Source organism: Dendrobates tinctorius, unplaced genomic scaffold (genome assembly GCF_039654945.1).
Source record: "Dendrobates tinctorius isolate UK_male_01 unplaced genomic scaffold, ASM3965494v1 ptg000096l, whole genome shotgun sequence".
Taxonomy (NCBI): Eukaryota; Metazoa; Chordata; class Amphibia; order Anura; family Dendrobatidae; genus Dendrobates; species Dendrobates tinctorius.
Window position 1 is genome coordinate 1,929,077 of NW_027361764.1, and position 23,141 is coordinate 1,952,217.

At 47.9% G+C, this 23,141-nt stretch overlaps 1 protein-coding gene across 6 annotated transcripts in view; it reads left to right on the top strand.

Moving 5' to 3' along the window:
• LOXL3 (lysyl oxidase like 3) overlaps positions 1 to 23,141 on the top strand; it is a 258,654-nt gene that overhangs the window by 115,578 nt on the left and 119,935 nt on the right. For 4 of the 6 annotated variants that reach the window (XM_073586838.1, XM_073586837.1, XM_073586839.1 and 1 more), the window contains exons 2-6: positions 809 to 1,120; positions 1,230 to 1,393; positions 5,334 to 5,545; positions 11,769 to 11,828; positions 12,599 to 12,649. In XM_073586838.1, coding sequence (XP_073442939.1) covers positions 817 to 1,120; positions 1,230 to 1,393; positions 5,334 to 5,545; positions 11,769 to 11,828; positions 12,599 to 12,649 — 791 coding nt within the window. In that variant the 5' untranslated portion in view covers positions 809 to 816. The remainder of the gene's footprint in view (positions 1 to 808; positions 1,121 to 1,229; positions 1,394 to 5,333; positions 5,546 to 11,768; positions 11,829 to 12,598; positions 12,650 to 23,141) is intronic. The other 2 variants (XM_073586841.1, XM_073586842.1) reach the window with 2 other exon arrangements.

Below are 23,141 nucleotides of genomic sequence, written 5' to 3' on the forward strand. Positions count from 1 at the left end.
CGCACATGAAGAGGAGAGTGGTCACAGGGCTAGTGATGAGGGGGATGGTGAGAGTGCTTTGAAGAGTGGTGGCGGCACTAGTACTGAGGAGATGGCGTGCATGCCCACCGGGAGGGCTCTGTGTGCCCCTTCTGGCACGTGTGCCATAGGTTCGGCGCTACTGGTCTATTCCAATGTTACAATCCCTGGTGATATAATCTAATTTTAGTGTCCCTGGTGATCTAGCCTAATGTTAGCGTCCATGGTGATCTAATCTAATGTTAGTGTCCCTTATGGTCTAGTCTAATAGTAACATTCCTGGTGGTCTAGTCTAATGTTAGTGTACCTATACCTAGTGGTCTAGTGTCATGTTTGCGTTCCTGGTGGGCTAGTCTAATGTTAGTATCTTTTCAGGTGGAGGGCTTGGGCTGTGTAATCCCGTCCTGCCTATCCCTCCCTCCCCTGTATGTTACCATGAAGCTTCAGTTCAATGTCTTCTCCTGGCTGTGGTGACCCTGGTGGTTTAATGTCATGTTGGCGCCCTTGTGGTCTAGACTAATGTTAGCGTCCTTGCTGATCCCGTGTAATGTTAGTGTTCATGGTCGTCTAGACTAATGTTAGCATCCCTGGTGGGCTAGTGTCATGTTAGTATCTTTGTAGATAGAGGGGTCGGGCTGTGTAGTTCCGTCCTGCCCATTCTTCCCCTGTATGTCACCATAGAGCTTCAGTTCCATGTCTTCTCCTGGCCGTGGTCGCCACCTTCACATTCTGAGATGTTGCAGAGAACTGCCCTCTAGTGGTTGGTAACATCTGTGCTTTGGGTCCTCAGGTCACACCATGGGGCGTCCCTCCGCTGGGCTGTGGGTGGTCTGCGTACTCTCAGCCATCGTTCCTGTATGGACACAACACACCCCACAACCTTCCAGCCGCTCGCCCACACAGAGCAGAAGCCTGATGTTTCGCCTGGCCGGGTACCCCCGAAAGCACAACGAGGGGCGGATCGAAGTCTTCTACAACCAGGAATGGGGCACAATCTGTGACGATGACTTCACCATGGAGAATGCTCACATTCTCTGCCGCCACCTGGGGTTTACGGAGGCCACGGGGTGGACGCACAGCGCCAAATACGGGAAAGGAATAGGTAGGTTACCGGCCAGCACCCACCATACGCCCCGCACCCAACACCGGCCGTCACTCAGAGCTCGACCAATCCTGTGTGATCACTGGGAAGTGACATTTCTGTTTTCCAGGTCGTATCTGGTTGGATAATGTGATTTGTTCAGGAAGTGAGAAGAGCATCGCTGATTGCAGCTCCCGGGGCTGGGGCAATAGTGACTGCACCCATGAAGAGGACGCAGGGGTGGTGTGTAAGGATGAGAGGATTCCCGGCTATGTGGAGCCCAACACCATAGAGGTAATGAAGCACGAATTGTAAGGCAGTAGTCACTGAGTGTGGCTGCTGCGAGACAGGAGGCGGAGAGCGTGGCTGCTGCGAGACAGGAGGCGGAGAGCGTGGCTGCTGCGAGACAGGAGTATGGATCATAGTAGAAAGATGAGAGGCAAGGAAATGCCTGACGTGCAGTGCAAAAGAGGTAAAAAAGGTTAAGGGAGCCCTGCCAATAGGGAAAAGGAGAGAAGAAACTACCAAACCTGAGACTGCACCCTATGCTCCCTATCATCCCTAGATGGCTCCTTCCCACCATGTGCCGTCATGTGCTTAAGCCCTTGCTCTCCCTGACCTAGCCCTAACTAGTGAGTAGGCCAGCAAGACTCTAGTCTCACTACTAAAGTGAGGAAACACAGGGAGGGAGACAGGGAGAAATCAAGCAACAACTGGAACGCCACAGATTAAACTGGAATAACTTCTCCAGGGAGGTCAGAAAAGAAAACCTATAACTGGCACAGGAGAGAGCTAGGAGTGAGTGTAAGTAATGGAAGGGAGGTCAGAAAAGAAAACCTATAACTGGCACAGGAGAGAGCTAGGAGTGAGTGTAAGTAATGGAAGGGAGGTCAGAAAAAAAAACCTATAACTGGCACAGGAGAGAGCTAGGAGTGAGTGTAAGTAATGGAAGGGAGGTCAGAAAAAAAAACCTATAACTGGCACAGGAGAGAGCTAGGAGTGAGTGTAAGTAATGGAAGTGAGTGGCAGTAAGAGGCAGCAGCTGAGTTTAGAACCATATGGAATCCCAGCAGGATCAAAATAGAAGTCATTAACCCTTCCACACCAAGTGAAATTTAATCCACTCCACTTAAATTAAATGCCGTGAAAAATCCAAGAGGACCTGGGATCGGCCAATCGCTGTGACTTCCTGATCCCAGAGACCCAAGAGCCTCAGCAGGATGCGGCACACTCGTCTCAGCAGGCTATGAGCGTGTAGAGAGCACAACTGAACGTCAGGAGGCAGAGTGTGGCTGTGGTGCGGGGTGCAGGCTGTGATTGTGGAGGCAGATAATGTGTCTGTGAGATTGGAGGTAGAATGCGTGGCTTCAAGATGGCAGACACAGGCCGTGACTGCGAAGTAGGAGGCAGAGACTGTGGCCGAGAAGTGGGAAGCTGAGAGCGTGGCTGCGAGGCAGGTCTAGAGGAAGAGGAGGATAGAGGAGTCTGAAGGAAAAGGATAGGGGAGTCTGAAGGAAGAGAGTAAGGGGGTCTGGTGGAAGAGGAAAGAAAATTGTGGAGGAAGAGGAGAAAAGAGGAACCTAGAGAAGGGATACAGAAGAGTCTGGAAGAGGAGGATATAGCAGTCATGAGGAGGAAGGCATATGTGTCTGTGTGTCTGGAGAAGGAGGATAGGGGTTTCTACGTAAGGAAGAGAAGTCTTAAGGTGTCTGCAGGATTAAAAGGCCATAGTCTGGAGAAGGAGGAAAATGACAGAGGTGTCTGTAGAAGGAAGCTGTGTCTGAAGGTAAAAGACCAAGGTGACGAAAGAAATAGGATAGACTGGTGTGGTGGAGGAATACCGAGAAGTCTGGAGGAAGTTTGGTGAAGGGAGACAGAGGGATCTGGAGGTAGAGAAGGACAGGGCAGCCTGGAGAAGAAGGCGTATGACATAGGAGGAGGAGGAGTACATAGGTGTGTGACAAAGGAGGATAGAGACTGCAGGAACAGAAAGTGATTTTAAAGAGGGGTCTGGTCTGCAGGAGGAAATGGTGGATGAAAGAGGGGTGTAGAGGAGGCGGACAATGTCAGTGGCATCTGGAGAAGGGCAGAGGTGTCTAAAGAAAGAGGATAGATTCTTCTGTCAGAGGAGTCTAGAGGAGGAGGAGTATAGAGTGGCCTGGAGCAGGTGGAGGAAGAGAATGACAAATGGGTCTGGAGGAGGAAGAGGACATAGGTGTCTGAATGAAGATAATGACTGAAGGAGAGGGAGGAAAAAGTGGAAGATGGAAACGGAGCAAGGAAGAAAAATCTTGAGGAGTACAGAAGGGGTATGGAGGTGAGAAGTATGAAATGGCAGATTGGAGGAGGACAAAGTGGTATGAAAGTGGAGAATAGAGCATTTTGGAGGAGGAGGAGGACAGAACCATCTTGAGGAAGTGTACAAAGGGGCTTGGAGTCGAGAGAATAAAAACAGGTTTTGGCGGCAGAAAATAAGGATTATAAAAAGGTCTGGATGAGGAGTAGGACAGAAGGATCTGGAGGAAGAGGAGGAGAAGGGGCATGACAGAAGGGTTGAGAAAAGGATAAAAATGAATGGGGTCTGGAGACAGTCAAAGGTGTCAAAAGAAAGAGAATAGCGTTGTCTGGTGGAGGAGGAGAACAGGAGTCTGGAGAAGGGAGATATAGAGGAGTCTGGAAGAGGAGATGAAAAGGGTCTGAAGGAGGATAAGTAGCACAGATTGGTCTGGAGCAGGAGGAGGAAGAGGATGACAAAGTCATCTGAAGGAGGAAGATGACATGGGTGTTTGAAAGAGGATGACAAAGTGGTCTGACAGGAAGATTCTTGATGTGAGAGGATAGAGAGGTCTTGAAGACAAGTATGGGGATCTAGAGGTGAGGAGAAACAAAAAAGTGTCTGAAGGAAGAAAAGGACGACAACAACAACAGTAGAGCCTAGAGGAGGACAGGGAGGTCTGAAGAATAAGGATAGAGGTGTCTAAAGGACAAAGGGGTTTGAAGGAGTAGTATGGAGAAGTCTAGAGAAGAAAGACAAAGGGGTCTGGAGGAGGAGAACAGAGGTCTAGAAGAGGACAAAGGGTCTGTGAGATCAGGAGGAGTTTGGAGGAGAACACAGGGATCTGGAAGAGGGGTCTGAAAGGGAAGAATATACACATTTGAAAGAAGACAATAGAGGGGTCTGGTAAAAGAGGATAGAAGGGTCTGGAGGAGAATAGATGGTTCTGCAAGAGAACAAAGTAATCTGACAGGAAGATGGAAGAGTCTTGATGGAGGAGGACAGAAAGATCTTGAGATGTATGAGATCTGGAGGTGAGGAGAAACACAAGTATCTGAAGGTGGATAAGGACAACAGTAAGATCTAAAAGGAGGACACAGGGGTCTGAAGAATGATACTAGAGGTGTATAACGAATGATACAAAGGGGTTTGAAGGAGTAGGACGGAGGAGTCATGAGGAGGAAGACAAAGGGGTCTGAAGGAGGTGAACAGAGAAGTCTGGAGGAGGATAGAAGTGTCTGGGGGATAAGAACGAGGACCGAGTTGTCTGGAGGAGGACACAGGGGTCTGGAGAAGGACAGAGGGGTCTGGAAGAGATAATTTAAGGCATTTGAAATACATTGATAAAGGGGTCTGCCAGAGATGAATAGATCGGCCTGGAGGAGAAACCTGAGGACAGAGTGGTCTGACATAAAGATGTTAGCGTCTTAAAGGAGGAGGACAAAGGTCTTGAGGAGAAGTATGGGTGGGATCTGGAGGTGAGTGCACCCACAAGTGTTTGAAAGAAAAGGACAGCAGTAAGGTCTAGAGGAGGACACCGGGGTCGGAAGAATGAGGATAGTGGTATCTAAAGGATGAGGACAAAAGGGTTGGAAGGCATAGGATAGAGGAGCCTAGAGAAGAAAGACAAAGGGGTCTTGAGAAGGAAAACCAAAACTTCTTGGGGATTACAGGAGGACAAAGGAGTCTGAGAGAGGATATATAGGTGTTTGACAGTGGGTGATTGAAGCGTCTTGAAGAGAATGATAGTTGAGTCCAGGGAATTAGGAGGAGAACACGGATGTCTGGATCAGGAGAGGACAGAGGGGTCTGGAGGAGAATGATAGAGGTGTCTGAAGGAAGAGAATAGATAGGTCTGGTGGAGTCAAGAGGGAGGAGTCAGAGGAGTCAGGAAGGAGGGCACAGAAGATGGCTGACAATAGCTGTATAAGTAGAGCTCTGTGTACTCTGTTGTCATAGACAGAGCAGAAGCAGCTGGAGGAGATCCGCCTGCGTCCCGTCATCGCCACCGCCAAGAATCGGCTACCCATCACTGAGGGCATCCTGGAGATCAAGAGCAGCGACTCCTGGGAGCAAGTGTGTGACGAGGGCTGGACCCAGAAGAACTCGCATGTGGTCTGTGGGATGATGGGATTCCCTTCCGATAAGAAATACAACAAGAACTTCTACAAGTAAGATGATGGGAGTGATCATCTCCACAGTGGTATATAGATGATGGGAGTGATCATCTCCACAGTGGCTGCTTCTCCATACTGCAGACATTCATTCCCTCCAGGGAACTCTCAGGCACTTGCAGCCATTACTCACAGCGTCCACACATGCTGTCAGGCAGGAAGCCCCATCTCAGCGGGACCTTCCACACTGGACCAACCGGGTCCAAGCATTCACCACATGTGACCTACCCTGCCACATTATATGGTTCATAGCCACGCCCACCGGGTCACATGACTCTGACCTCATCACAGGTCCTTCAAGCACTTACACACTCTTTACAACAGTGTTCTTTAAACACACCCCCTGGGTGGGTTTGTAGGTAACTGGCCCCGCCCATCTCCCTAGTTACCTGGAGACTTCTCCCTATCTCATTAAAGCAGCACCTCAGCAGTATCACTGCTGATCAACACATAAGTCTCCATCTCAAAGCCACCCACTTTGAGATACATAATGGCCATTCCGTATTCTGCCATTCATCCTTTCTCCTCGGACATCCACACCGCTTCCCCTAGCGGACACAGTGGTTACTACACCACATACCTCCCCCCGTTCAAACTTGTGGGGTTGAACACACAACATTACACCAGGGTCTCGCGACCGGGCACTCACTACACCTTGCTCCACAGGTCGAGAGAACCGTCTCCATCTGTCATACGGCCTCGTTCCTACGTTAGACCTCCCCTGCCTCCAGCGGTCAGAATATCGGTCATTGGCTTTGACCCTCCAGTCACGGTCTGTCTGCATCGTCAGACACTGGTTAGTCACCATCCTTTCTCTATCTAAGCGTCTTGTAACAAATGGTACCCCACCACGTCTAAGTTTAATTTTCAGTGCATTAACCGCATGGTTCATTGCATCTGCTGTCTCTGTAGCATCCTCCAGTTCACACTGTAATCTACGGTGCAACGTATTGGCACGTTGAGCCTCTTTCTCTGCTTCTTCCACCTGGCACTTCAGCTGTTTCAGACGCACATCATTTCCCTCCGCCAGGCCTTGGTACTGCTCAGAATTACGCCTTTCATCATCCATTTGCCTTAGTACAACCTTCAATTTTTTCTCCGTACGACGTACTTGTTTGCTTGCAGATTGTCGCACTTTAATTTCCGCATCAAGCTGTTCCTCCAGTAGTGCAACCTTTGCTTCTAAGTCCTTATTCTGGCGGGCACTCCCATTCTTCTGAGCCTTACTACGCTCTGTCTTCAGATCAGCATCCATCTGGTCAACCTGAAGTGTGGCCTTTCTCAGCTTGTCATTGGCTAATTCAACGTTGCCGTGTTCTTCCTCCACTTCTTCAAGCTGAACAATGCGAGACTCTAACCGCCTCTTTTCTTCCAAAGCCAGAGCATCTTTACCTCTGTTGTTGGCAATCACATCAGCCAGTTCATCTCTTTCCTGCTGTGCTTGTCTTTTAGCACACTCTGCAGCAGCAAGCTCCGTCTGCAAACGAATCACCTCGGCTTCCATACTTTTCAGTTTCTTTTTGTCTTCACACTATTCCTCATTCAGGCCTGGCCGCTGTGAGTCTTCGTCCCACTTCTTCTCCCGCAGAAGACCTCTTACAGTTTCTGTGAGTACTCCTACCTCTTCTCTGAGGGACTTATTCAGACCTTGCCACGATGCCGGGTGACCTTTGAGCTCGAAGACCTCTTTCTCTAGCTCATCCAGTCTGTGCTCCCTTTCTCTCTCAGAGCGACAGTCACCCCTAGAGTCTGAGTCACGCCGATCATCCGAGTCAACCCTCCAGTTACCCTCTGACCGTGTGTCCACTCCAGTCACCTCATCCCCCCTAGCCCACCATCTGTCTTGTCAAGAGACGTCAGGTCCGTCAGTTGGGCAGATGTACTTCTTTTCCCGGTCAATTCTACTTCTGACCTGTCCACTTTCGGAGGCGTCACCGAGTCAGCGTCCGCTGAACCCACAGTCGAACCGTCTCCATCGTCCGACCATACATCATCAAACAACACAAAGTCCCGGCCCCTCTCCAAGGCATAGACTAAGTCTCATGGTACCCCGCCCCCTTGGCACTCACCACCTTTGGTCCCCTCAAACATTACTCTGTCTACTGCATAGTTCACCGTGACCCCATGTTTACAGCGAACCCTGGCGTTTTTCTCGGTCTGAGAGTTAAAACGAAGTGCAGCATCCCGGTACACACCTGTGGCCCATCATTATCCAGAAAATACATGCCGCACTCCTCAAAACTCATACAGACACACTGCTGTTCCCCAGATATACCCACTGAGGCAACCAGTGCTGCCATTTCCTGAACCATCCCAATTTGGGACTCCACCCCTTTTTGGGTTGCCACCCCAATTTGGGTCACCGCCCCCCTCTGGGACTCCACTTCTTTTTGGGTTACCACCCCAATTTGGGTCACCACCCCCTTCTAGGACTCCACCCCCTTTTGGGCTACCACCCTGATTTGGGCCACCTCCCCCTTTTGGGACTGTCCCATGTCCATTATACCGGTCTTCTCAGACCACAGTTCACACAACACCGTTTGTCTCTTTTACGATACCACACAAGTCTTTGTTGGCACCACCACAGCTCCTGCTGTCACCGATCACCGACACCACCGGCTGCTGTTCACACAACACACTGCGGCTGGTGTCCTCTTCGTAACCCCGCCGAGTTACCAGAAGCCGCTTGCCCCTTCATAACCCCGCCGAGTTACAGCAAGCCGCTTGCCACCACCTTGACTCCCACTGAGCCACCGCAGGCTGAGTTGAGAAAAAAAAACTCACGTGTCCTGTCTGTGTACTATTCAGGACGTTCCGTCTCCGCCTGAGACCGTCCAACACACAGGGCGCACTGGGTGCTATTTACGGAGCGGCCCTCCTCCCAGGGTTTCCCAACACACCAGCCTCACCAGGTCCAGGGGCTTAGCGGGTGCTCTTCTGGACATCCATCTCCTCCTGAGACTGCCTAACACTCATGCCTCACCAGGTCCAAGGTCATACCACGTGCTCCAGGGATCCGATTCTTCTCCTAGAATCTCCCAACACTGACCCTCCAGGATCTTGCTCACTGAACCCTCCAGGTACACAGTCTCACTCACTGACCCAGGTCAGTACAACACGAACACCTGTCCATTACCTGTGTCGGCCCCACAGGTCTTCGGATACCTCTTCTCCACAGAGGCACCCTATCAATCACCAGTTTTTCTCACTGACCCTTGTCAGTACAACACGGCTTTCATGGCCGTCACCTGCCTGGCCGCGCAGGTTCTCGGACCCCTCTACCACAGAGGTATCCTATAAGTCTTTTTCTCCTGGGGAAACAGCCGCACTGGGCTCACCGATCCGGACAGTGCCTTACTCACTAGGCCGCCCTATGGTTCCAGAACCACAGGCTCAGCGTTGCCCTTAGCAACCGACTTTGTAGTCCTCTTCCGTTGCTCCCAGCAACAAGGCTACAACAATGCCCATAGCTTTCTCCACCAAATGTGAGGTAGCGCTGTCATTTAAGTAGGGGATCACTTGCTCAGCAGCCACAAAATCGGATCCGGCACAGGTTTTCCATAAAACAGTATAGTCTATGCAGTTTATTAGGCATCATAAACCATGACCAGCAATATATAAACGGCATAGCGTCCATGACAGAGCTTCACTCTGTTAGCAATGTGCAATACGCAGGCTTTTCAGCCTCAGTTATATCTCACCCCGTCAGGGTTCTCATGGCTGCTTCTCCATACTGCAGACATTCATTCCCTCCAGGGAACTCTCAGGCACATGCAGCCATGTCCACACGTGCAGTCAGGCAGGAAGCCCCATCTCAGGGGGACCTTCCACACTGGACCAATCGGATCCCAGCATTCATCCCCATGTGACCTACCCTGGCCACATTATATGGTCCATAGCCACGCCCATCGGGTCACATGACTATGATCTCATCACAGGTCCTTCAGGCATTTACACACTCTTTACAACAGTGCTTTAAACACACCCCCTGGGTGGGTTTGTAGGTAACCAGGACCGCCCATCTCCCTAGTTACCTGGAGACTTCTCCCTTACACATTGAAACAACACCTCAGCAATATCATTGCTGAACAACACATAAGTCTCCATCCTAAAGCCACCCACTTTGGGATACATAATGGCCATTCCGTATTCTGCCATTCATCCTTTCTCCTGGGACATCCACACAGCGCCCCCTAGCGGGCTCAGTGGTTACTACACCACAATACATACATACATACATACATACATACATACATACATACATACATTCAGTTTTATATATATAGATGGAAGGCGGATCACATAAGCAGGAGCGAGGCAGCATATGCCATCTTGAAAAAGGGCTATAAAACACAAAAGGTGAACAGGGAATGCAGAGTCCTGACACTGGTCTAGTTAGTGTCCTCCTCACTTGTGGGGGTCCCTGTCCTCTATAGTTAGGGTGCAGGGATGAGTATCTGGCCTGGTTTCCTGGTTACTTGTGGGGGTCACTATCCCCTGTAGTCAGGGTGCAGTAGTGGCTGGTGTTCTTCCATAGAGGGCTGTGTCTCTGTCCTGGTGTCCTCCTCACAGGTGGGGGTCAGTGTTCTCTATATTTGGGGGTCATGGAAGAGTTTGTTCTTATGTCCTCCTCACTTGTGGGGGTCCCTGTCCTCTGCAGTTGAGGAGCAGGGATGGCTGGTGTTCCTCCACAGAGGGTTGTTCCTCTAGCCTCGTGTCCTCCTTACTTGTGAAGGTCACTGTCCTCTGTAGTTGGGGGTGCAGGGTTGGGTCTCTGACCTCCTCACTTGTGAGGGTCACTGTCCTCTATAGTTGGGGGCAGTAGTGGCTGGTGTTCCTCCATACAGGGCTGTCTCTGACCTTGTGTACACCATACATCCTTACATGTTGGGGTCACTGTCCTCCACAGTTGGGGTGTAGGGATGAGTCTCTGGCACGGTGTCCGCTCATTTCTGGGGGCCAGTGTCCTCTATAGTTCTTGTGCAGGACTGCGTCTCTGGCTTGATGTTCTTTTTTGTGTGGGTCACTATCCTCTTTAGTTGGGGTGCAAGGATTAGTCTGTGGCCTTGGGTCCTCTTCACTTGTGGAGATCACTGTCCTCTGTAGTTGTGATGCAGGGTTGGTTGGTGTTTCTTCACAGAGGACTGTGTCTCTGGCCTGGTGTCCGCTCACTTTTGGGGGTTACTGTCCTCTATAGTTGGGGTGCAAGAATGAGTCTGTGGCCTTGGGTCCTCTTCACTTGTGGAGATCACTGTCCTCTGTAGTTGTGGTGCAGGGTTGGTTGGTGTTTCTTCACAGAGGACTGTGTCTCTGGCCTGGTGTCCGCTCACCTTTGGGGGTCACTGTTCTCTATACTTGGGGTACAGGGGTCGCTGGGGTTGGATTTTAGGCCCTGTCTCTTTGTGACGTTTTAAATCTCACATTTTTCAGACAAGTTAAAACATCTTCAAACAAAAAACGTTCCTCCAAGGCAAAGCGTCAGCCCAGAAGGTAACACCGGGCAGTTTATTTCATGTCCGCAAATAAACTCCCATGTGATGTATTAACCACATCAGTACTGCAGATCTGAGGGCCACCGTGATAACCCGTCCTAACTCCTAGGCCTTCCTAACCTTGGACTAATATTGCCATGCTGCTCTCTAGTAATACCTGCAGCTTCACTTGAGATAATGCTGAACCTAGTATAAGCCTGGCCTATTATTATTATGCTCTGCTTATCTAGCGCTATTTTATTCCACAGCGCTTTACAGACATTATCATCACTGTCCCCGATGAGGCTCACAATCTAAATGTCAGTATGTCTTTGGAATGTGGGTGGAAACCGGAGAACCAGGAGGAAACCCACGCAAACATGGGAAGAACATACAAACTACTTGCAGATGTTGTCCTTGGGACCACAGTGCTGCAAGGCTTCAGTGCTAACCACTGAGCCACTGTGTTAGGCCAATCACTTGGGGGTCATTTGCATAGTTTCTCCCAGGGAGCATTGCTTGGTGCATAAGCCATTGTTCTTGGCACTTTCCTCTAAAAGTAAAACCTTTACCGTTAGACCACACTGAGATGAAGCCGGCCTCAGTGTGTGTAATTGGCTGATATGGTGACTCCTCGATCCTGCTGTGTGATCGCTGTCCGTGGTGCAGCAACCACCTGTCTTCTCTGAGAATGGTCAGCATTTGATGATCTCCTCCTAATATTACATTCATCCATTGTTTTCCCTCAGCCGTATGAAGAAACAAGCTGCCTCTAAACGGGTGTCCAAGGTAGTGGCCTCCAGCCCAAGGTACCAGGAGAGTTTATGTCCTGTGATTCCTTCACTGTAAGGATCGGAGAATAAACTTCTGTGCGCATTATAAGAATTAGATCATTGCGAAGGCCACATGGACGTGGTCATCTCCACCTATACGTAGTCATCTCTACCTTGACATGGTCATCTTCACCCATATCTGGTCATGTCTAGTAGACCTGGTCATCTCCTCTTTAATGTGGTCATATCCACCTAGATGTAGTCATGTCTACTAAATGTGGTCATCTCCACCAACACGTAGTCATCTCTACCTTGATGGGGTCATCTCCATCTAGACGTTGTCATGCCAGCTAGAAGCAGTCTTCTGTAGAAAGCTGTAGATATGGCTACCCATAGTAAAAGCCGATAGGTTTGTGATACATGTCTGACCCGAGGAATAGCCTTGGCTGGCCCTCTACATGACATTGACTCCTTGTACACTCATACTTCTAGCTAGTTTGTTACTGTCTTATGTGGCTTTAATGCGTTGTTCCGGCTCCCGTGGCCAATGGAATAATGTCCATGTCTAAATGGCTCATCATGCACTAGCGCTCTCGTCATGATTGGTGTCCCATGTGATGTGCTATTGTCCGATAGTAAGATGATGAATGGGTGACCTGACTAATGAGCTTAGAGATGATCAACATGCAGGTGAATCATCACTGGACAGGGAAGCACAGCCGGCCCATGTAGTGACACTGTGCAAAGTCTTCATACCTCCTTCCCATATTTCCAACATTTTGTGATTTCCTGCCTCTGTCTGACAGATCCCCTCCTAAACAAGAACCCAAAAAGAAGGACGTGAAGACCAACAACAGGTACCAGGCAGATAACATGTCCATCACAGGATGTGGTTAAAGATGAGCAAAACCAACCTGACGCAAAAGCCAATTCTGATACAGGAATTCACAAAAACAACAATTTCTCCAATGATCTAAATAAGTATTTGTCCCTTCCACAGATTCCTGAATATCAAATGTTTGTCACACTGAATGGTTCTGATCTTAAACTTTATATTATAGAGAGGAAAAACGAAAAGTGAGTACTGGTTATCACCCACGTAAGGATTGTGACCCGAGATCCCTAGAGTGGTTCCTCATCAGTCACAGGCCTTGTTGTCTCCATTCCTCCAGAATCTGGGGTGGGATAATTCTCCTTAAAACCTCGAGGAGGCACCATTGATACACCTCAGGCTGAGCATTGATGGTCCTCTTGGATATCACAGCTCTCCTTGTAAACATGGTGCTATATGCTTGTCAGCTTTTCCGATGGCTTTTGTAAGCTGCCCTGCCTTATGGTGGAGTCATCAGCTGAGCATGGAGACTGAGCTCCTGAGACTCCTTTGAGATGTTTTCTCACTTCCTGGGGGTCCAGAGGATAAATAATACTCACATTTTGGGAACCTGTAGGTAATACATACAGTCCTCATCAAACTTATTTCTCATCTCTCTTGGAGGCAGTGTCCATTCAGGAGCTTTGTGGTGACCACTTTATTATCATGGCTCAGTATTTGGTAATGAAGTCTGCAGATGATCAATCAGCTGGACCTAGATCCATAAGGGGGCACTTACTTTCTCACACATTTGACACAGAGAAAGGATTTGTCTGGTAATCCAATCAGTGTGACAAACTCAATATTGTGTCAGGAGTGGAGGCCTACATCTGCTCATCTGTAGCGCCAGCCTGGTGTCACATCTGGGTGGTGGCTTTGCTGGTCCTGGTGGCGTTCCTTTCCCTCCATGTTTTGTATGATAAGTGTATGATTGAATGATGAGGATGGTGCATAGTGTGTGGGAGGCTGGGGGTCGAGACGTATTACGCATCTCTGTGGAGATGATGTACCTCACACGCAGAACTCGCTCCTCCTCACCCAGGACATTACCTGCTGTCTCATTGGTCTCCATGTCGTTATTGAGGGTGATGTCCCTTTTATATTTCATTTTCTGATCTGAGTGTAGTGGCATCAGTATTGGCCAAATAATGGGCATCTTGGTCCGTTCTCTTCTTCCTTCTAAGTCTCCATCATTCCACCCTTCCATCATGGCCCTCCTATCACTGTTTGTAGTCTCCGCTACGTCCCAATTACGAGCGCTTCCTATCTCCAGGACATACGGTATGCTTCCAACCACAGAGTATGATGCTCGTCGAGAGTGCCCCTCGGCCTTTCCCGTGTATAGGGTTGGGGTTACCCCTCCTCTGCTCCCCCGGTTTATCCTAAAGCACAGCCGATCTCTGCTCTGTGGGGAGAGCACTTATTCCTTCCACAATAACTCTTTTCTATGCTTACAGAATACAATTCTCCATTTTTCCAGCATGCCGTGACTATAAAATAATCCTACCAAGAAAAGTCATTTCAGAACTCCCCCCCCCCCCCCTTTAGTGTGACCATAATCTGCACAAATCAATCAAGGAATGAATTGAAATCTTTTTGGCTGTAAAAAGAAAAAAAAAAGTAAAACAACATGAATTTCTGGCAGCGGTCAGGACTGGCCATAAATTCCTGCAGCTCCTTTAATGTTCTTGTCGGACTCTTGCAGTCTCCAGCAATAATTCTCTCCGTGTCTTTTTAGCAATGTTTGATGGACGTCCAGTCCTCGGTAATGTCACCGTTGTGCCAAAATTTAAACCCTTCTTGATGACATCTCAGTGTTCTTGTCTAATGCCTGGGAAATGGTTTTTGTCCCTTCTCCTGACTGACAACTTTCCACATTGATATCCTTTGCTGTGTTGTCAGCTGTTTACAGACCAGAAAATATCAGAAAAATCCTCCTAGAGCAGTAACCTTTCTCTGGGGTTTATTGCTGTAAATGACAGCGGCCGAGCGCTGACTACTATATAATATGAGAGAATGTGATCAGCTGATACTGAACACAACCACATTCCAATTACAAAAGGGCGTGTAAACTTATGCAACTACATTAATTTACTTTTGCTATTTTTATTTTCCCCCAAAATGATTTTAGTTGGTTTCTCAATGAATTTCTTCACATTATGGGCGACATTAAAGGGGGAAAAGTTCTGAAATGATTCTTTTTGGTAGGATTATGTATAACAAAACCTGGGACGTGCGCCCATTATAAAAATGATGCAATTTGTTACAGACAATTAGCAAAACAGAAAATCAGTATAGACAGAAAGGAACAAAACAGCTGTCAGGGCTTGGAAATGACGATCCGATGAGTGCGGCTCCAACACTCAAACGCGAAGGTGGCAGAAACCTGGTGACGACTGGGTCAATTCCACATGGCGTAATATAATGACAAATAGATGGTATAAATACACAATTAATATGAAGACATGAGTGGAAAAACACAGTGGGTGGCGAACCACAAAATCCACCACATATATTACACATCAGCAGCATCTACAGTTATGATATTTACCAGGGTAAGTTAGCAGCACCTGAAGAAACAGATCCCAACGTGTTTCGCTGCTTTCCAGCAGTGTCATCAGGGCGAATCTGCCTGGTTTATATTGGGACAGTGGACTTGGTCAGCGTGGGCAGCTGATGTACGGTATGTGTTGTGGATTTTGTGGTTTGCCACCCACTGTGTTTTTCCACTCATGTCTTCACATTAATTGAGTATTTATACCATCTATTTGTCATTATATTACGCCATGTGGAATTGACCCAACCTGCACGAGATTTCTGCCACCTTCGTGTTTGCCTGTTGGAGACGCTGTCATCGGATCGTCATTTCCAAGCCCTGACAGCTGTTCATGTGTGAACATTTACATGTTTTGTTCCTTTCTGTCTATACTGATTTTCTGTTTTGCTAATTGTCTGTAATAATATTCATCATTTTTTATAATGGGCGCGCGCCTTTTCTTTACAACTTCCTCTTCATGCCTATTATTAATAGCCCTTGTAGGGTTTGTATAACACCCACTGTATTTCTGATGTGCCCTCCTTCTCTATTAGTTACACAACCTGGGATTCTATCACGGGCATTGTAGCGCTTCTCTCTTCCAGCATTGTCCTTCTCTGCTCTTCCTGCATTGTCCTTCTCTGCTCTTCCTGCATTGACCTTCTCTGCTCTTCCAGCATTGACCTTCTCTGCTCTTCCAGCATTGTCTGTTGTGAGTTTATTTTTCCCTTCACCATTGAGGTCTGATGAACTCCCTCCTCTGGTGAAGGAAGGTAGTGAGACTGATTACCAAACACCTGGGCAGCTAGATGATAACTGGGTGGCTGGAATTGAGGACTGGATATAAGGCTGCCGACGCCCTTCTTCCTGGCTGGTGATTTTCCTGCTGGATTCTTGGAGACCAGTCTGATTCCTGCATCTCAAAGCTAAGTTTTTCTGCTCTTCTTTGTACTCTTCAGTTTTGTTTTTGTTTTGCCTTGTTTTTTTTGGGAGTTCTACCATCCCCGGCCGGGGGTGAGCTGAATTCCATTTTTGTCTCTGATCTGTTGATCTTTTGCTCTGTCTTCAGAATATACCTGAGTGCTGATATAGTCTTTTGAAGCCTAGCGACTTCAGGGCCTGTTTTTCCTATCAGTCGGTTGGCTCATTTTGATAGGGTTTTTGCGGATGGCAGACAACAGCTTTCCTATCCTGTCCTATATAGTTAACTTGGGCCCCATCATTTGCTCAACCTATCTTTCTATCTGTGTTAGTGTTTTCATCTTACTTCACCGTCATTATATGTTGGGGGCTGCCTATTGCTTTGGGGTCTGCTCTGGGGCAGTTTAGTTTTTCCCCTTTCTGTCTTTAGGCTATGTAGCTCTCCAGCTGTGATTGAGGGGTCTAGGGCACCGTAGGAACCCCCCACAGCTACTGCTAGTTGTTTTGGATAGGTTCAGGGGTCTGCAATCCGATAGCTGCCAACCTCTCTGGTTTTTCTGGACTTAGCTGGTATTTTGTTTTTTCCTCCTTCGGTGACTCATCATAACAATTGTCCTTCTCTGCTCTTCCAGCATTGTCCTTCTCTGCTCTTCCAGCATTGACCTTCTCTGCTCTTCCAGCATTGACCTTCTCTGCTCTTCCAGCATTGACCTTCTCTGCTCTTCCAGTACTGCCATGTTCCTCTCTTCCAGCTTTGTCCTTCTCTGCTCTTCCAGCTTTGTCCTTCTCTGCTCTTCCAGCATTGTCCTTCTCTGCTCTTCCAGCATTGTCCTTCTCTGCTCTTCCAGCATTGTCCTTCTCTGCTCTTCCAGCATTGTCCTTCTCTGCTCTTCCAGCATTGTCCTTCTCTGCTCTTCCAGCATTGTCCTTCTCTGCTCTTCCAGCATTGTCCTTCTCTGCTCTTCCAGCATTGTCCTTCTCTGCTCTTCCAGCATTGACCTTTGCTGCTCTTCCAGCATTGACCTTTGCTGCTCTTCCAGCATTGACCTTTGCTGCTCTTCCAGCATTGACCTTTGCTGCTCTTCCAGCATTGACCTTTGCTGCTCTTCCAGCATTGACCTTTGCTGCTCTTCCAGCATTGACCTTTGCTGCTCTTCCAGCATTGACCTTTGCTGCTCTTCCAGCATTGACCTTTGCTGCTCTTCCAGCATTGACCTTTGCTGCTCTTCCAGCATTGACCTTTGCTGCTCTTCCAGCATTGACCTTCGCTGCTCTTCCAGCATTGACCTTCGCTGCTCTTCCAGCATTGACCTTCGCTGCTCTTCCAGCATTGTCCTTCGCTGCTCTTCCAGCATTGTCCTTCGCTGCTCTTCCAGCATTGACCTTCGCTGCTCTTCCAGCATTGACCTTCGCTGCTCTTCCAGCATTGTCCTTCGCTGCTCTTCCAGCATTGTCCTTCTCTGCCCTTCCAGCATTGTCCTTTTCTGCCCTTCCAGCATTGTCTTTTGCTGCTCTTCCAGCATTGTCTTTTGCTGCTCTTCCAGCATTGTCTTTTGCTGCTCTTCCAGCATTGTCTTTTGCTGCTCTTCCAGCATTGTCTTTTGCTGCTCTTCCAGCATTGTCCTTTGCTGCTCTTCCAGCATTGTCCTTTGCTGCTCTTCCAGCATTGTCCTTTGCTGCTCTTCCAGCATTGTCCTTTGCTGCTCTTCCAGCATTGTCCTTTGCTGCTCTTCCAGCATTGTCCTTTGCTGCTCTTCCAGCATTGTCCTTTGCTGCTCTTCCAGCATTGTCCTTTGCTGCTCTTCCAGCATTGTCCTTTGCTGCTCTTCCAGCATTGTCCTTTGCTGCTCTTCCAGCATTGTCCTTTGCTGCTCTTCCAGCATTGTCCTTCGCTGCTCTTCCAGCATTGTCATAGAATCGTAGAGTTGGAAGGGACCTCCTGGGCCATCTGGTCCAACCCCCTGCTCAAAGCTGGATTCGCTAAATCAACCCAGTCAGATGTCTGTCCAGCCTCTGTTTGAAGACTTCCATTGAAGGAGAACTCACTACTTCTCGTGGCAGCTTGTTCCACTCATTGATCACTCTAACTGTCAAAAAGTTTTTTCTAATATCTAATCTGTGTCTCCTCCCATTCAGTTTCATCCCATTGCTTCTAGTCTTTCCTTGTGCAAATGAGAATAAAGTTGATCCTTCTACAATGTGACAGCCCTTTAGATATTTGTAGACAGCTATTAAGTCTCCTCTCAGTCTTCTCTTTTGCAAACTAAACATTCCCAAATCCTGCAACCTTTCCTCATAAGACAGGGTTTGCAGACCGGTCACCATTCTGGTCGCTCTTTTCTGAACTTGCTCCAGTTTGTTGATGTCTTTTTTAAAATGTGGTGCCCAAAACTGGACACAGTATTCCAGATGAGGTCTGACCAAAGAGGAGTAGAGGGAAATAATGACTTCACGTGATCTAGACTGTATGCTTCTGTTAATACATCCTAGAATTGCATTTGCCTTTTTTGCTGCTGCATCACACTGTTGACTCATATTCAGTCTGTGATCTATTAGTATACCCAAGTCTTTTTCACATGTGCTGTTGCTTAGCCCTATTCCTCCCATTCTGTATATGCTTTTTTCATTTTTATTGCCCAGATGTAGTACTTTGCATTTTTCCCTGTTAGAATCCATTCTGTTAGTTGCTGCCCACTTCTCCAGTTTATTTATATCTTTTTGAATCCTCTCTCTCTCTTCTCTAGTATTGGCTATCCCTCCTAGCTTTGTGTCATCAGCAAATTTAATCAGTTTACCCTCAATTCCTTCATCTAAATCGTTGATAAAGATGTTGAACAATACAGGGCCCAGGACAGAGCCCTGTGGTACCCCACTTGAGACATTCTTCCAACTGGATGTGCAGCCATTTACGACCACTCTTTGGGTCCGATCACTAAGCCAGTTATGAATCCACCTAACAGTTGCCTTGTCCATTCCATACTTAGTCATTTTTTCAATAAGGATTGTATGAGATACTTTGTCAAATGCTTTGCTGAAGTCAAGATATACTATATCTACAGCATTTCCTTGATCCACCCAATCAGTGATTCCGTCATAGAATGAAATTAAGTTAGTCTGACATGACTTATTAGTTACAAACCCATGCTGACTCTGCTTAATCACTTCGTTCTTATCCAGGTACTGACATACATGTTTAATTATTTGTTCAAAGATCTTTCCTGGTATAGAAGTCAGACTCACCGGCCTATAGTTGCCTGGGTCCACCTTCTTCCCCTTTTTGAAGATAGGAACAACATTTGCTCTTCTCCAGTCTTCTGGGACTTCTCCTGTTCTCCAAGAATTTTCAAAGATTATGGAGAGGGGTTCAAAAATTTCTTCTGCTATCTCCTTCAGTACTCTGGGGTGTAATTCATCTGGACCTGGAGACTTGAATTCATTTAGGTTAGCTAAGTGTTTCCTCACTATCTTTCTGTTTATAGATATCCTGGATTCTTCTATTTCCTTAATAGGACAGTGAAGAACAGTTGATGTTACATTTCCTTTCTGAGAGAAAACAGATGCAAAATAGGAATTTAAAAGTTCGGCCTTCTCAACATCCTGTCTTACCATTTCATCATTTTCATCCTGTAAAAATCCTATAGCATCTTTGACTTTTACTTTTGACATATCCCCAAAATCCTTTATTATTGCTTTTGACATCTCTTGCAAGCCTCAATTCATTGTCAGCTTTAGATAATCTGATTTGTGCCCTGCAGTTTCTGCAGACAGCATTATATTCTTCTTTAGATATGCCTCCCTCTTTCCATTTTATAAACATTTTTTTCTTCCTTTTTAGCATGTGCTTAAGTTCTGTGTTCCTCCATCCTGGTTTCCTTAAATGCTTCCTATTCTTCCCTCTTTTTGGAATTGTTAACAATTGTGCTTTGAAAATTTCATTTTTCAAGATTTCCCATCCTTCCTAGACATTTTTGTCCTTAAGGATATCCAGCCATTGGATCCCTCCAATTCTCTATCTGAGTCCCTTAAAATCTGCCTTTCTGAAATCTAACCTTGACGTCTGAGTCTTCACAGGTCTTCCTCCTCTAGTTATCCAAAATTCTAAAATAGCATGGTCGCTATCTCCTAGGGTCCCAGCCACGTTTACCTCCTCAACCATTTCCTCCCTGTTTATGAGGATTAGATCCAAGGTAGCAGTTCCCCTTGTTTTCTCCCCTACCTTTTGGAAGATAAAGTTGTCAGCAAGAGAGGATAAGAATTTCCTTGACCTGTTAGTTTTGTCCTTCTCTGCTCTTCCAGCATTGTCCTTCTCTGCTCTTCTAGCATTGTCCTTCTCTGCTCTTCCAGTATAGTCCTTCTTTGGTCTTCCAGCATTGACCTTCTCTGCTCTTCCAGCATTGTCCTTCTCTGCTCTTCCAGCATTGTCCTTCGCTGCTCTTCCAGCATTGTCCTTCGCTGCTCTTCCAGCATTGTCCTTCTCTGCTCTTCCAGCATTGTCCTTCTCTGCTTTTCCAGCATTGTCCTTCTCTGCTTTTCCAGCATTGTCCTTCTCTGCTCTTCCAGCATTGTCCTTCTCTGCTCTTCCAGCATTGTCCTTCTCTGCTCTTCCAGCATTGTCCTTCTCTGCTCTTCCAGCATTGTCCTTCTCTGCTCTTCCAGCATTGTCCTTCTCTGCTCTTCCAGCATTGTCCTTCTCTGCTTTTCCAGCATTGTCCTTCTCTGCTCTTCCAGCATTGTCCTTCTCTGCTCTTCCAGCATTGTCCTTCTCTGCTCTTTCAGCATTGTCCTTCTCTGCTCTTCCAGCATTGTCCTTCTCTGCTCTTCCAGCATTGTCCTTCTCTGCTCTTCCAGCATTGTCCTTCTCTGCTCTTTCAGCATTGTCCTTCTCTGCTCTTCCAGCATTGTCCTTCTCTGCTCTTCCAGCATTGTCCTTCGCTGCTCTTCCAGCATTGTCTATTCTGCTCATCCAGCATTGTCCTTCTCTGCTCTTCCAGCATTGTCCTTTGCTGCTCTTCCAGCATTGTCCTTTGCTGCTCTTCCAGCATTGTCCTTTGCTGCTCTTCCAGCATTGTCCTTTGCTGCTCTTCCAGCATTGTCTATTCTGCTCATCCAGCATTGTCCTTCGCTGCTCTTCCAGCATTGTCCTTCGCTGCTCTTTCAGCATTGTCCTTCTCTGCTCTTCCAGCATTGTCCTTCGCTGCTCTTCCAGCATTGCCCTTCGCTGCTCTTCCAGCATTGTCCTTTGCTGCTCTTCCAGCATTGTCCTTTGCTGCTCTTCCAGCATTGTCCTTCTCTGCTCTTCCAGCATTGTCCTTCTCTGCTCTTCCAGCATTGTCCTTCGCTGCTCTTCCAGCATTGTCCTTCGCTGCTCTTCCAGCATTGTCTATTCTGCTCTTCCAGCATTGTCCTTCTCTGCTCTTCCAGCATTGTCCTTCTCTGCTCTTCCAGCATTGTCCTTCGCTGCTCTTCCAGCATTGCCCTTCGCTGCTCTTCCAGCATTGTCCTTTGCTGCTCTTCCAGCATTGTCCTTCTCTGCTCTTCCAGCATTGTCCTTCTCTGCTCTTCCAGCATTGTCCTTCTCTGCTCTTCCAGCATTGTCCTTCTCTGCTCTTCCAGCATTGTCCTTCGCTGCTCTTCCAGCATTGTCCTTCGCTGCTCTTCCAGCATTGTCTATTCTGCTCATCCAGCATTGTCCTTCGCTGCTCTTCCAGCATTGTCCTTTGCTGCTCTTCCAGCATTGTCCTTTGCTGCTCTTCCAGCATTGTCTATTCTGCTCATCCAGCATTGTCCTTCGCTGCTCTTCCAGCATTGTCCTTCGCTGCTCTTTCAGCATTGTCCTTCTCTGCTCTTCCAGCATTGTCCTTCGCTGCTCTTCCAGCATTGCCCTTCGCTGCTCTTCCAGCATTGTCCTTTGCTGCTCTTCCAGCATTGTCCTTTGCTGCTCTTCCAGCATTGTCCTTCGCTGCTCTTCCAGCATTGTCCTTTGCTGCTCTTCCAGCATTGTCCTTTGCTGCTCTTCCAGCATTGTCCTTCGCTGCTCTTCCAGCATTGTCCTTCGCTGCTCTTCCAGCATTGTCCTTCGCTGCTCTTCCAGCATTGTCTATTCTGCTCTTCCAGCATTGTCCTTCGCTGCTCTTCCAGCATTGTCCTTCTCTGCTCTTCCAGCATTGTCCATCTCTGCTCTTCCAGCATTGTCCTTCTCTGCTCTTCCAGCATTGTCCTTCTCTGCTCTTCCAGCATTGTCCTTCTCTGCTCTTCCAGCATTGTCCTTCTCTGCTCTTCCAGCATTGTCCTTCTCTGCTCTTCCAGCATTGTCCTTCGCTGCTCTTCCAGCATTGTCCTTCGCTGCTCTTCCAGCATTGTCTATTCTGCTCATCCAGCATTGTCCTTTGCTGCTCTTCCAGCATTGTCCTTTGCTGCTCTTCCAGCATTGTCCTTTGCTGCTCTTCCAGCATTGTCCTTTGCTGCTCTTCCAGCATTGTCTATTCTGCTCATCCAGCATTGTCCTTCGCTGCTCTTCCAGCATTGTCCTTCGCTGCTCTTTCAGCATTGTCCTTCGCTGCTCTTCCAGCATTGTCCTTCTCTGCTCTTCCAGCATTGTCCTTCGCTGCTCTTCCAGCATTGCCCTTCGCTGCTCTTCCAGCATTGTCCTTCTCTGCTCTTCCAGCATTGTCCTTCTCTGCTCTTCCAGCATTGTCCTTCTCTGCTTTTCCAGCATTGTCCTTCTCTGCTCTTCCAGCATTGTCCTTCTCTGCTCTTCCAGCATTGTCCTTCTCTGCTCTTTCAGCATTGTCCTTCTCTGCTCTTCCAGCATTGTCCTTCTCTGCTCTTCCAGCATTGTCCTTCTCTGCTCTTCCAGCATTGTCCTTCTCTGCTCTTCCAGCATTGTCCTTCTCTGCTCTTCCAGCATTGTCCTTCTCTGCTCTTCCAGCATTGTCCTTCGCTGCTCTTCCAGCATTGTCCTTCGCTGCTCTTCCAGCATTGTCCTTCGCTGCTCTTCCAGCATTGTCCTTCGCTGCTCTTC